Consider the following 13358-nt stretch of genomic DNA (forward strand, 5'->3'; position numbering starts at 1 on the left):
ATGGGGAAAAACAAATACCTATTCAAGATGTTTTTGTGATATTTTTCTATCTTTTTTGATGTTTGAAGACGTGTCTACCTTGAATCCCGATGTGGGAACTTAAATAGCGGTTCGAGATGTTCCAGCCCGACTGATGCTTCTTATTGAAACTTCAGTCTTTCCGGTGCATCGGTCTTCGGTTCAAGCATCTGAAGAAGAGCCGGTGTGGCCGGTTCTCACGAGGGAAACTTCACGCCGCCATTAGAACCTGAAGTTTTTTAACCCTAGAACACGAACGTCAGGTGATTTTCACCCACGCAATTCTTGTCATGGGATTTTCATTGTCTGAGTTTTATGGATTCTTGAGCAGCTTCAGGATGTTATTAATTGTATGTTTGCTTCCCCCCTCCCATCGGCCCATCTGGAAATTGATGAAAACTGTATTTTATCCAGGATATTGTATTGGATAAAATATACCCAATGTTAGTGTTCTAGGGTTAAGGGTATTTCTGAGCTCCGCTTCCATATCCGTGACAGATCCTGAGGTTTATGGGGGACCCGAACTTGAACGGGGCCCAGGAGAACCTGTTCGGCAACTACATCATCCAGAGAGGGCTGTCCCATCCGGACCTCCGAGACGAGATCTTGTCCCAAATAGTCAATCAGGTGAAATGATTCCCTTTAATTCTGAGGAAAGTGTCTTCATCCAAAACTGCACTGGTTATTAAATCCAATATCTCCTTCTCTTCTTTGGTCCTCCTGTTGCTACCAGGTTTGGCGGAACCCCAATGTTTTGAACTCTGAGCGGGGTTGGCTGCTCCTGTCCTCCTGTCTCTCTGCCTTCCTGCCCTCGCAGAGACTCGCCAAGTACCTGCTGAAGTAACACACACTCGTACACACACTTACCGAACGCCATAATTCTTTACAAAATTGGACGATTCTGAGCCGCTGCCGTCGATCCGATCGATGTAGGTTTGCGTCCGACTACGGACCGGGCGGCTATGACTGCGTCTGCCAGCACCGCCTGCTTCAGGCGCTGCGGCGGCTCGGCGTGGGGCCCGAATACGTCCGGACATACCCGCCGTGTCTGCTGGAGTGGACCGCCAATCGCAAGAGGGCGCACACCGTGCTGCACGTGCACTGCTTCGATGGTGAGAACAACCGCTCGCGGAGGTGGCTGGTCGAACAATGAAGTGCCCGCAGAAGTCGCCATGTGTCGATGGCGCACAGGCCGCAGGGAAAGGTGAACCGATGGCCATCCAGTTGGGAGGTCGTCTGAGGCTACAGGGAGCAGGAACTGGAAGGACCTCTGCAATGTAGCTCAGGTGGTAAGGAACAGGACAAAGGCGAAGTGCAGGTAGTCAAGAGCTTCCTAGATAGGGAGTCAGGAGACGGAGCGACAGGGCGAACGCCGTCCACCATCTGCTAGGGAGGTGGGGAGTTTAAGTGACGAGAGCCTGGTGACAGTCGTAGAGCGATCTCAGAGGTGGCTGAGGCTCAGCTGGCAGAGCCGGGAGTTTGAGGGTCAACAGTGTCTGCAAGCAAGACCCGGAACCCCAAGTTGCTCCCGATGGTCCGGCTAGCTGTCTTGGGCGGTTGCTCTGCCGCCATCGCAGTGTGAACTGGTGAAGCTACCGCGGCGCTTTGAAGCTGCAGGGGGTGAAAGCTCTGGCCTGCAGGGGTGGAGGAGCAAGAGGTTGACCACCTCAGTCGGAGTTCCATCCGCCAACCATAAAGGGAGGTGTTTTTGTCTTGACCAAGAAAACAGTATCGATCCATTATCCACCGTGATGAAGAACAAAACAGCTCCGGTCACGAGGAACACGCCCAGATCTGATTCCAAGGTGGCGTGACGAGGCAACGACTTTGACAAGCATCACGCAACAATCCAATCGGAATTCTGACCTTGATGGATCACACTTCACTTTACACTTTCCATGGCAGAAGAAAATCTATCATTTCTGGAGGCGCTGAGGAGAAAACGGGAGGCAGCAGAGGTGAAGCTGTCGGAGGTTCCTCTTGGTGGGTGGAGTCCATCAGAGGGACGGCGCATGGTAGATGTTCTGGAGATAAAGTCACACTGAGATAGTTTGGACGTGGGCAGAGGAAGGATGGAGAAGATCTGGGTGGAAGGACGCTGAAGCTGGAGGAGGACCAGAGAGGAGGTTCATGGATGGAGGTGTCGGCTTGAGGGAAGAGGGTTGGATGGAGTCAGATGATCGGCAGTGGAGACCCCTGAGGGTCAGAAACTCTCCATGAACCCTTCTTCTCCTTCCTGAGTGATGGTCCAAATCATGGTCTTGGTTGGGAGGCCCTCAGAGTCCAGCCCGGGAGGAGGACCGCCTCCCGTCAGCAGCTGCCCATCTCTTTCATTTCCTCCTCTCATCCACCTCATCGGTCCTCCGGCCTTTTTTTTTTTCCCTCTCTGGAGTCCACGGAGGATCAGGCAACACCTGATACCTGCTCCGGTCGGCCGGCTTTGTCCGTGTGTGTGTGTCTGCGGCGAGAACATACGGCGGCGTGTTTGTGTCGGCTCGCGTAATGACCTCGATTAAGTTTCTCCATATCAATAAAACAGCCGTCGACTGCGGCGGCGCTCGTGGAATCACCGTTACACCCGAGGCTTTCATTCATTTGTCACCCAGGTGTGTCCGTCCTGTGTCCCCTGCACTCCTGGACCACCGGCGAGCAGATGGCCAAGGACATCCTCCAGCACAGGTACGTCACAGGGGGAACACCGGATGGTGTCGCCTTCTCTGAAGAGTTTGGGGAAACTGTCATTACATGCATTGCAAGCACAGCATGTACTGCGTCCACAGGATACACAGAATACACAGTATATACAGAAGGTACTGGGTCTACAGTGCATATTCAGAATACACGAGATATATACTGGGTCTACAGTGTAGATGCAGTTTACAGAATACACAAAATACATAGTTTATATAGTGTTGACGGTGTACACAGTATGGACAGGGTTTACACTGTCTACAGTATATACACTGTGCAAAGTACACGGGACATACAGTATATACTATTTCTAAAGTATATTCAGAATACGCAGGATCTACAGTAAATAGCTAATACACGGGACACACAGTATATAGATTGACTCTGATTACCATATATACAGAATGTACAGGGAATACAGTGTCTGCAGTATGGACAGAATATATGGAATATACTCTATATACAGTCTCAATAGTATTTACAGAATATAAAGAATACAAAAGATGTACAGTATGTACAGAAAAAAAGAGCAGAATTTGCAGTGTCTACCGTATATACATGGTCTGTACTGTATATACTACATATACAGTGTCTACAGTACATACAGTGTATACACTGCCTACAGTATTTGCAGTGTCCACAGTACATGCAGTATATACTGTACATACAGTATTTATTCAGCAGGATCTAAGGGAGTGAGAGGATGTCTGAGGAAATTGAGATGAAGTGTGATGGCGCCCATTTTTAAGAATAAGGAGGATGTGCAGAATGGCGGTAACTATAGAGGGATAAAGTTGATGAGCCATACAATGAAGTTATGGGAAAGAGTCGTGGAAACTGGACTGGGAGCAGAGGCCAGCATTTATGAGCAGCAGTATGGCTTCATGCCTGGAAAGAGTACTACTGATGCAGTATTTGTTTTATGTATGCTAATAGAGAAGTACAGAGAAGGTCAGAGGAAGCTGCATTGCACCCAGAAGAAGCATATGACAGGGTGCTGAGAGAGGAACTCAGGGAGTCTGGTCTGGCAGAGAAGTATGTTAGACGGGTGCAGGACATGTATGCTGGGATCAGCTCTGAGCCCCTTCTTGTTTGCAGTGGTGATGGACAGGCTGACAGACGAGTTTAGACAAGAGTCTCCATGGACCGTGAAGTTTGCAGATGATCTGCAGTGAGAGCAGGGAACGGGTTCAGGGGTCTACACAGCGAATCCACCTTCTCCATGCAACCTCATTCTCTGGATCCTCCTCTCTCACACCAACCACCTTCATATCCTTTCTCACCACGTTCATCCATCTTCTCTTTGGTCCGATTCCAGCATCCGTCTACCAACATATCCACTCTCCTTCCTCTGTCCATGACCCGACCATCTCAGTCTGGCTTCTCTGACCTTCTCTCCAAAACATCTACCATGTGCCGTCCCTCTGACGGACTCCTTCCTGATCCTCTCTGTCCTGGTCGCTTCCAAACAGAACCTCTGCCACCTCCAGCTCTGCCTGCTATCTTTTGGTCAAACAATCATGATATTGGAATTATTGGACAGAAAAACAGTCACAGCTCAGCTTTTCCATGTGTGTGCATGTGTGTGTGTGTGTGTGTGTGTGTGTGTGTGTGTGTGTGTGTGTGTGGTGCAGGAGTGTTTCAGAGGGCTGCCGGGGCTGGTCGGTGCTGCTGAAGGAGTCCGCCCAGTGGGTGGAGCTGGAGGGCTCTGACTACGTCCTGGACCTGATGTCGGACCTGGAGCTCCCGGCTGACTTCCCCAAACTCACTAGCTACTTCATCATCTCAGCACAGGAGCCGACCAGAGTGCGACCCAACGCCAGCATGTAGGAGGACACACACACACACACACACACACACACACACACACACACACACACACACACACACTAAGTGACTCTCCTATGTGATGAAATAATCATTATTTTCCCTCCTCCTCCTCACAGAAGCCTGCTGGGTGGAGGGTTCGATGCAAATCAGGACGTCATATCTTCTGCAATGACTGGCTCAGATGGACTCACTCTTCAAGGTACGGTAGATGTGTGCACGCACGTGCACACGCACACACACACACACACACACATTTGAAGTTCACGCCGCCCATGAGATTCCTCTCCCGGCCGTCTCTGCAGACCTGGAGCCTCACAGAGGGATGGATCGTTATCTTGACAGCCTATTTGACCCCGTGCTGTCTGATGGAAATGGGGTGAGTTACATAACGGGCTCACACACACACACACACACACACACACACACACACACACACTCGACCACGGGAGGGGGAGGGGCTCCGGCGTCAGGCCTTCGCTGCCAGGCAGTGTGTCGGGACCTAAACTGTGTTTTTAGATGTCATGCACGTAGATGTTCCTCCTCATCTCGCGGGTTCTTCGGTTCTCGACGCCCCTCCTGGAGTCGCTCCAGGTTGAGGTTCGGGTCTTCGTGGATGTTGCTTGCACCTCAGATGTACCTCCAGGCTGGCGGCGAAAGCCCTCACAGATGCACCGTTGGTGATGGTTTTAGCACTTTTCTGCTTGCAGACGACAATGTGATCTATAGTGAGAGCGGGGAACAGGTGGAGGAACATCTAGAGAGGTGGAGGTTTGCTCTGGAAAGGAGAGGAATGTGCGTGGATCAGAGGTGAGGCGACAGGGAGTGGAGATCAAGAAGATGGAGGATTTCAAGGTCTTACAGTCAACAGTCCAGAGGGTAGGAAAGGGTGGAGAAGAGGTGAGGAGACGGGTTCAAGCAGGTTGGAAGGGGTGGAGAAAAGTGTCAGGGGTACCAAGAGATAGAAGAACATCAGCCAGAAGGAAAGGAAAGGTGGAGGAGACACTGGTGAGATGATCTACAAACACTGACAATGACCAGAAGACAGGAGGCAGAGCTGGAGGTGGCAGAGATGAAGATGCTGAGGTTCTTTTTGGGAGCGACCCGGATGGAGAGGATCAGGAATGAGTCCATCAGAGAGATGGAACATGGTAGATGTTTTGGAGAGAAGGTCAGAGATGGTTGGGTCTTGGACAGAAGAGGGATGGTGAATATGTTGGAGGTCTGGAGGAAGACCAGAGAGAAGATGGATGGACGTGGTGTGAGAGGGTGAGATGGAGAAGGTGGATTGGAAGGTGAACCCCCTGAAGAGAAAAGCCCAAAGGCGAACGAGCGTCTTCTAGACGTTCTGATCTGGCCTGCTTCAGTGTGCGCTGCATGTTTGAGGAGCTCAGCTACTTCCATGGCTTCTATTTTATCTGGAGTTTCCTCACCTTCTCAGCGGGGCTCATTGAAACGCCGGCTGTATTTCAGCGCGCAGGAATGTGGAAACCACGCTTACGAGGGTGATTTGCTCACAGGAGTGCAGGGAACCGGCGGCGGCGGCGGCGGCCGTGTCCAATCTATCAGTCCTCAGTAGTAAATGTCACTCGCGCTATCGGATGTGGCCGACAGGAAGTGGCGTGTATCAGATGTGTCGGACAGATCTCCCCCGCCCGGCGACCTATTACATTACCCGGTTACTGTAACTGTCACGGCCACTAGATCGCCACGGTGATTTCCCACCCGGGCAACGCGCGGATCTGCTTACGAGGAGCCGACACTCTGGCAAATGAAGGGCTTATTATTTAATGAGACGCGGACGCCGCGCACGCCATTCCCCCTTCCACGGCTCGCCAAGCGATCTCTGATCCGGAGGAGGTGACCGCCGCCACGACGGCAGCGGCAGAAGATCTCAGAAGAGGAGATCTTCACCCGTTCATCCGTTCATCCAGCGGGTGGCGCTGGGTGAAGGGTGAAGGACAAACTGGGAGCTGTTCTGGAATCACCTTCTCACCCTGTGGATGACGGCCGACGGTTCCTCCAACCCACGGCTGAAAGCTTTGCTTCTGACCATCAACCTATGGCTCTTCCGGTGACGGCGTACGGCTTCCACACGATTTCGTTTGGAACTGATTTTAAATTACTATTTCTTCATGATACTGTGTCATTTTAAAGTAAACAGAAATTAGTTTTTGAAGATAAATTTCCCGTCGGTGGCTCCCTTGCGCGTCTGGCTCTTTGTAAGGTGAGGAAATTAATTTTATCAGATAGCCAACTAGTTATAGTTATCTATAGTTATCTAGTTATCTGTAGATCAAGAAGCTGGAGGATTTCAAGTACTTAGGGTCAACAGTCCAGAGCGTAGGAGAGTGTGGAAAAGAGGTGAAGAGACGGTCCAAGCAGGTTGGAATGGGTGGAGAAAAGTGTCAGGGGTACCAAGAGATAGAAGAACATCAGCCAGAATAAAAGGAAAGGTGTACAAGACAGTGGTGAGACCAGAGATGATGTTTGGACTAGAAACTGTTCCAATGACCAAAAGACAGCAGGCAGAACTAGAGGTTGCAGAGATGAAGATGTTGAGGTTCTCTTTGGGAGTGACCAGGATGGAGAGGATCAGGAATGAGTCTATCAGAGGAACAGCACATGTTAGATGTTCTGGAGAGAAGGTCAGAGAAGCCAGACGGAGATGGTTGGGTCATGGACAGAGGAGGGATAGAGAATATATTGGTAGACGGATGCTGGAATTGGAGCTGCCAGGCAAGAGGTCTGGAGGAAGACCAAAGAGAAGATTTATGGACGAAGTGAGAGAAGATATGAAGGTAGTTGGTGTGAGAGAGGAGGATCCAGAGAATAGGGTTAGATGGAGAAAGTTGACTCGCTGTGGCGACACCTGAAGGGAAAAGACCAAAGGAGAAGAAGAATCTGTCACAGGGGTGCAGGACATGTATGACCGAGACAAAGTGATGATTGAGATGTTTTGGACATGAACAAAGGAGTTTTCATGTCCAAACCATGGTGAAGATCTGGGTAGAAGGTTGCTGAAGGTGAAGCTGCCAGGCATGAGGTCTCGAGGAAGACCAAAGAGAAGATTTATGGATGTAGTGAGAGAAGATATGAAGGTAGTTGGTGTGAGAGAGGAGGATCCAGAGAATAGCGTTAGATGAAGAAAGTTGACTCGCTGTGGCGACACCTGAAGGGAAAAGCCAAAAGAAGAAGAAGAAGAAGAAGAAGAAGAAGAAGAAGAAGAAGAAGATAGCCAACTAGTTTATCTGCTTCAACCTTTGTAATGGAAAATATTGTTAAAGAAAAAAAGATGATGCATTCTGGGCTGCGTGGACGGAGGAATTAGCATTTGGATCTGCGGTATGACTAATATACTGTGATAAAATTGATGAAACGGTCAAATACAAAGCGGCGCTTCGAACAAATCCATGCGGCACCAGAAGTCCCATTAAAAGTAAGACATTTTTAATTCATTATATGTTAAAAATGGCTCTCAATGAAATATATCTAGAAATATGTGGCCTTTCGGTCAAAAAAGGTTCCCAACCCCTGGTTTAGACTCCGTTTACATTCCTTGTCGTTCAGGTCGTCTATTTCCACCCTTGTTTGTTGTTTTTGCTTGTTGTTTTTTCCCATTCAGTCGTCCATTCTTATCCTTGATCTTGTTGTTGTTGTTCTCTCTACTGTCTATTTATCAAGCTATCTTCTAATTGTCTCTTTATTTACGCTGCTGGGAGAAAAGAATCCTCTTTGGGAATCAAAAAAGTTTCCAGCTAGCTCGCTAGCCGGCTACCAGGGGTCTCATTCATTCACTCGACCGTCGGAGGAACCCGGAGAACCGTGAAGAACCCGGCGCAAGAAGAACACGGAGCCTCGGCAGGTGAAGGAGCCCTGTGGGAATCCACTCCGGGCCTTCGGAGCTCATCGCCGCTGCTCCACGCCTGAACAAACCAGACGTGGGAACATGTGCGGCTCCTCCGTCACCGTCTTTTTTTTTTTTAATCCCTGTTTTCTGGATGCGGAGCTTCCAAACACACCTCGGTATTTTCCTACACACTTCCATTTAATCACTTCCACAATTCGTCACGTTGTTTTTTTTCCCCTCCTTTCCAAAGCTCTGCTCGAGGTAGCCTCCTTGGCTTCGTTTATTTATAGTCGCATATTTATTTCCTGCGTCACATCAGAAGAATCATTCATAAGAGAGGAACCCACCAGGAATAATCCCGGCTCGGCGGCTCCGCGCTGTTGTATAACTTTCATTTACATGGCTTTTTATCTGGTGTTAAAGCGCGGCGCTGCTTAGTCACCCTCCCCTGGCTTTGCAGAGGCGTCCTCTCTGACGGGGAGGCCGGGACGCCGAGGTCACCTTCTCCGAGCCCCGCCCACGTCCCACCGAGGAGAAGATGCGCCGGACACGAGCGTGGAAATGAGCTAGCGGTTAGCTTCTTGAAGCAGCTCAGCCGGAGAATCGTTCCAAGACCTACGAGAAACGGGTTCTCGGACGCCGCTTGTCGGTTAGAAGGAGAACAGTGTCGATGAAACAAGATCGGCGGAGAAGTCAGGAAACGAGAGGTTTGCACTTTGTCCTCGGACATGTTCTCCGCTGGAAACAGCGGTCCAACATCTCCTGGTTGGACATAGTAGATGCAAAATGACCTGCGCTTCACAGTGAGAAGGTCCCAGGTTGGATGCACGTACCAGACCTTCAGGGTTCCTCTCAGACGTGTGAATGAGAGGGTGTGTGTGTGGGCATCCACCCCACACACACACACATCCTTAACCTCCTGACCAATGAGGGCTCAGCATGATCTTCTTCTGGGATCCATACATTCACCGGGTATTTGAGTAAAGATCTCGTCCTTCACTCCTCCTGGACGAGGAACTCTGCAGAGAGTGATTTCCTGTTTGCACGGACCCCCACCGCCACTCCTTTCAAGGACACACACACACACACACACACACACACACACTCCTCACAGTTCTAACGGTCTGACAGGAGAAGAAAAAGGGTTTTAAAAAGCCAATGTTGCTCTAAATGGCAAACAGACAAGATTTGTGAGCGGCTGCTGATAGCATTTAGCATCTGAAGAGCCTGCGATTTCCCTCAGGGGTTGTTCATGAATCATCAGTTTATGTGTGTGTGTGTGTGTGTGTGTGTGTGTGTGTGTGTGTGTGTGTGTGTGTTTGGGTAAATCAATGTGTGCGGGTGTAGAACACTCTGAGGACCATAAACTTGGGGACAGAGCTGCTCTGGTATCAGATTCAGCTCCTGCTTCTATCTGCAGAACTCTTCTCCTTACATCTCGTCACATCTACCACAAGATTTTAATTTATGAAATCTGCGGATTCCGATTCTGACATCCAAAATATGTCTTACATGGATGTTTTGTGGCAGCATGGCGAGAACCTCCTCACAGCCAGAAGGTCCCTGGGTGGAGGTTCCACGTTCTCCCCGTGTCCACAGGGTTCCTCAGGGTTCTCCAGGTTCCTCCCACAGTTGGACAGCGGTGAGAGGGTGATTGGCTGGAGTTATATTTTGGCCGGTCCAGGGAGGACCTGAGCACAGGAGAAGCTGCATATAGAATGAATCAATGACTCTTGATATGCAAAGGCGTCGCAGTGACTCATCACACACACACTCACACACACACACACACACACGTTGCGATGGACGTTGTGGTCCAGTCTGCAGCCACTTAGTGTCCGCCGTCCCCCTGCAGGAGGCCGAATCCGCTGCGGCGCTCTCCGGCAGGATGAAGGGAGCAGGGGGGGTCGGAGGGGGGTGGCGAGACCAGGACTCGTCCGGCGGCCCGCCGCCTCCGCCTGGAGGTCAGACCCGAACACACACACACACACACACACACACACACACACACACACACACACACACGCGGGGCGTCAGCAGAGCAAACAAAGAGTGGAGATATGACAGCTGCGTGATTGTGTTGTTTGCGTGTCCGCAGCTGTGCGAGTCCTTCCTGTGGGCGGCGTGATGTCACCTCCCGTCGCCGCCGTCGCGCCTGTAACACCTGGTTTGTCGAGTGTGAAGAGAAATATCTGGAAAAAAAAAAAAAAAAAAAACACTTCTCTTTTTTTTTTTTTTTTCAAAATGGCCCTGCAAATATTCCTGTTTGTGCCGGTCTCCCCTCCAGATGCCCGCCAGGCTGTTCCGGCGCAGCGGCAGCAGGCCGCCGTCAACCAGCCGCCCGTCGCCGTGGTAACCCTCCATCTGGACCGGAGTCTGTTCCCTCTGTTTCTGCTGAAGGAGACATTTGTCCTTCTCATGATGTGTTTTTTTTTTTTTTCCCCTCTCAGGCTCCACCGGCTGCGCTCGGCAGCCCGGCGTGCAGCCCCCCCTCCACGCCGCTGCCCCGCCCCCCTCCCAGCCCGTACGCCAACATCCCGCCCAGCCCCTACGCCAACTTCACCCCCACGCCATTCGCAGACGCGGCGCCGTACCGCCCCTACGGGAACCCAGACCCCCCTGCACAGGTCGGTGCCGTTCCGGGTCGTGATGAAGTCTCGTCAGAATCTTCTTGTCGTTGCAGAGCGGAATAGAAACTGTAGATTTTGAGAAGGATTCAGTGATGTGACTGGAGATACGAGCTGCACAAAATGTCTTTTCATTGGTTTTACACCTGGAGAGACTCAAGAAGCACCTCTAGATCTTCAACCGGGAGCTTTTAGGACGTGGAATGATAACAAAGACCTCACAGCCAGAAGGTCCCTGCGTGGGGTTCCTCAGGGTTCTCCTGGTTCCTCCAAACAGGAGGTTCTTGGGTTGTTCAGATGGGGTGAATGAGAGGGTGAACGTTCCGACGTGTCGATTCGATTCGTTAATGAGGGAGTGGACGGTTTGAAGGGAGCGGAAAGGGATTGAAGATTCCTCTAATCACCCCGCAGTGGGGAAATTTCAATTTCACACACAGCAGAAAGTGGAGTGCAGTAGTAGCAGTTAAAAAAGATGTGCAGCAGTAAGATATATCTAAAAATATACAATAAAATAAAAAAATAAAGACTATAACAAACCATATGATCAGTATAAAGATGTGCAAAAAGCAGTTATTGTAGCGTCATTTCCTACTGAGCGCACCTGAATAAAAGCCGCTAAAAATCAATCAATAAATCTATGTGTACATATAAAGGCTGCACTTGTCTATAAGCCGCAGGTGTTTTAATTAAATACATACTGGTGGCATCTTTTGGATGGAAGAGCTTGTTTTCTGAACAGTGGCTGTAACAGGGCTGACAAAAAAGATTAAATATAAATAACAAGGAAAAGTCCATCCGTGCATCCATTTTCTTTGTTTATCTCGCTCTTCCTCCCGCGCACTAAAACCGTTAAAGTCGTCTTCACAACGTCCTCACAATTTCACGCTCATTTCATGTGTCCGATGTGACCGGGCTCCGTGTTTTAGCGGCGTGACGCTCGTTAGCCCAAAAATAGTCCATCAATTAGCCGCCTTGTTTTTTAAGCCGCGGGATTCAAAGCGTGCGGAAAAAGCAGCGGCTAATAGTCCAGAAATGACAGGATGTGTGTGTGTGTGTGTGACGTGTTAATGAGAAGGTGAATGGTTGTACGTCTCTACACACAGCCAGTGACCTGCTGGATCAGATGACATCACCAGTGAATGAATGAATCAATCAATCAATCAATCAATCAATCAATTAACGGTAAAACTCGGTCAAACTTTCTCAAACTCGACAACTCCCGATGTCCCGCTGTGTCTCAGGTGAGGCAGGATGAGGACGCTGTCCCTCGGAGAAACCTCACACACATCCACGTGGACAAAGACCGACCAGCCAGGAGGTTTGGTAAGACACACACACACACACTCCATTTAGTCCCTTTAAGAAAGCGCCATTAAATCTCTATATCTGTGTGTGTGTGTGTGTGTGTGTGTGTGTGTGGCTGCTCAAGCCCCTGTGGTGACGTCTCCTCCCCCCCCCGCTGGAGAGGTGGTGAAGCACTCGGTCCGGCCTCAGGAGCACCTGGTCCCGAGCCAGGACATCCAGGGTAGGCCTCCTGCAGGTCCTGGTCCATGATGTCCTCCTCAGAGGCTCTCAGACCTGGACCTCCTCGGGTTTGTGCTTTGTCTTGCAGAAATCATCAGGAGATACAACTCCCCGCCGCCGCCGCCGCTGCAGCCGCTGCCGCCTGGGAAGCTGTGAGATCTTACAACAAAAACAACTTCTTCTTTTTTTTAAGTTCTGTGCTTGATAGATGAATAATGGATTAATGAATTTAAAAACAGGTGGCTGAAGTTTATTTTCAAAAAAAATTGAACTTAGTTTCATCTCGTCTTTTCCATAAAACCTTTAATTTTGTATACAAAGTCCCTCCACCTGTCCTTCTCTGCAAAACCTCTTATTTTTTTTGGTTGTAAAAGTCCTTATCTTTATTCGTCATTTGTCTTGTTCAATGAATCTGATTATTTCGTTATAATTATTGATGATTGTCCGTCGCTTCTGGAAGGACAGCGGCTACAAGCTCACGTGCGCTTCCTTCAGGTGAGGCATCGTGTCGCCTGCCTCACCTCAGGACTTTATTTAGCATCACACACTTCCATGAAAGACCTGGCGCAGGCGGAAGGAAGAAAAATAATATGACGAATCTTCCGACGGACATTAAATCGCCGGCGCTTCGAGCGTCTTCCCCGGAGAAGCTCGGGAAATATAAAAACTCAGCTGTTTTTACAAAAGAAATGCATAAAAATATTGAAACAGGAAATAGGTCACACAGATCAGTGAACCCTTGTTACAGTGCAGCCTCTCTTTTTTCATGGGATTTGGATGATATTTTCCAGATGTATCAAAACATCATAACCCTAAAAACA

At 49.7% G+C, this 13358-nt stretch overlaps 1 protein-coding gene across 1 annotated transcript in view; it reads left to right on the top strand.

Moving 5' to 3' along the window:
* myo15ab (myosin XVAb) overlaps window positions 1–13358 on the top strand; it is a 52720-nt gene that overhangs the window by 27532 nt on the left and 11830 nt on the right. Inside the window, exons 35-47 of the mRNA XM_086156192.1 lie at window positions 517–645; window positions 752–858; window positions 952–1130; window positions 2625–2697; window positions 4344–4535; window positions 4656–4720; window positions 4758–4915; window positions 10242–10350; window positions 10485–10543; window positions 10618–11013; window positions 12255–12336; window positions 12443–12538; window positions 12626–12689. Of these exons, the coding sequence (XP_086012318.1) occupies window positions 517–645; window positions 752–858; window positions 952–1130; window positions 2625–2697; window positions 4344–4535; window positions 4656–4720; window positions 4758–4915; window positions 10242–10350; window positions 10485–10543; window positions 10618–11013; window positions 12255–12336; window positions 12443–12538; window positions 12626–12689 (1709 nt within the window). The remainder of the gene's footprint in view (window positions 1–516; window positions 646–751; window positions 859–951; window positions 1131–2624; window positions 2698–4343; window positions 4536–4655; window positions 4721–4757; window positions 4916–10241; window positions 10351–10484; window positions 10544–10617; window positions 11014–12254; window positions 12337–12442; window positions 12539–12625; window positions 12690–13358) is intronic.

The sequence above is a fragment of the Fistularia commersonii genome, chromosome 12, assembly GCF_037954325.1.
Source record: "Fistularia commersonii isolate RoL2024-O1a breed Wild chromosome 12, RoL_Fcom_v1.0, whole genome shotgun sequence".
Classification (NCBI taxonomy): Eukaryota; Metazoa; Chordata; class Actinopteri; order Syngnathiformes; family Fistulariidae; genus Fistularia; species Fistularia commersonii.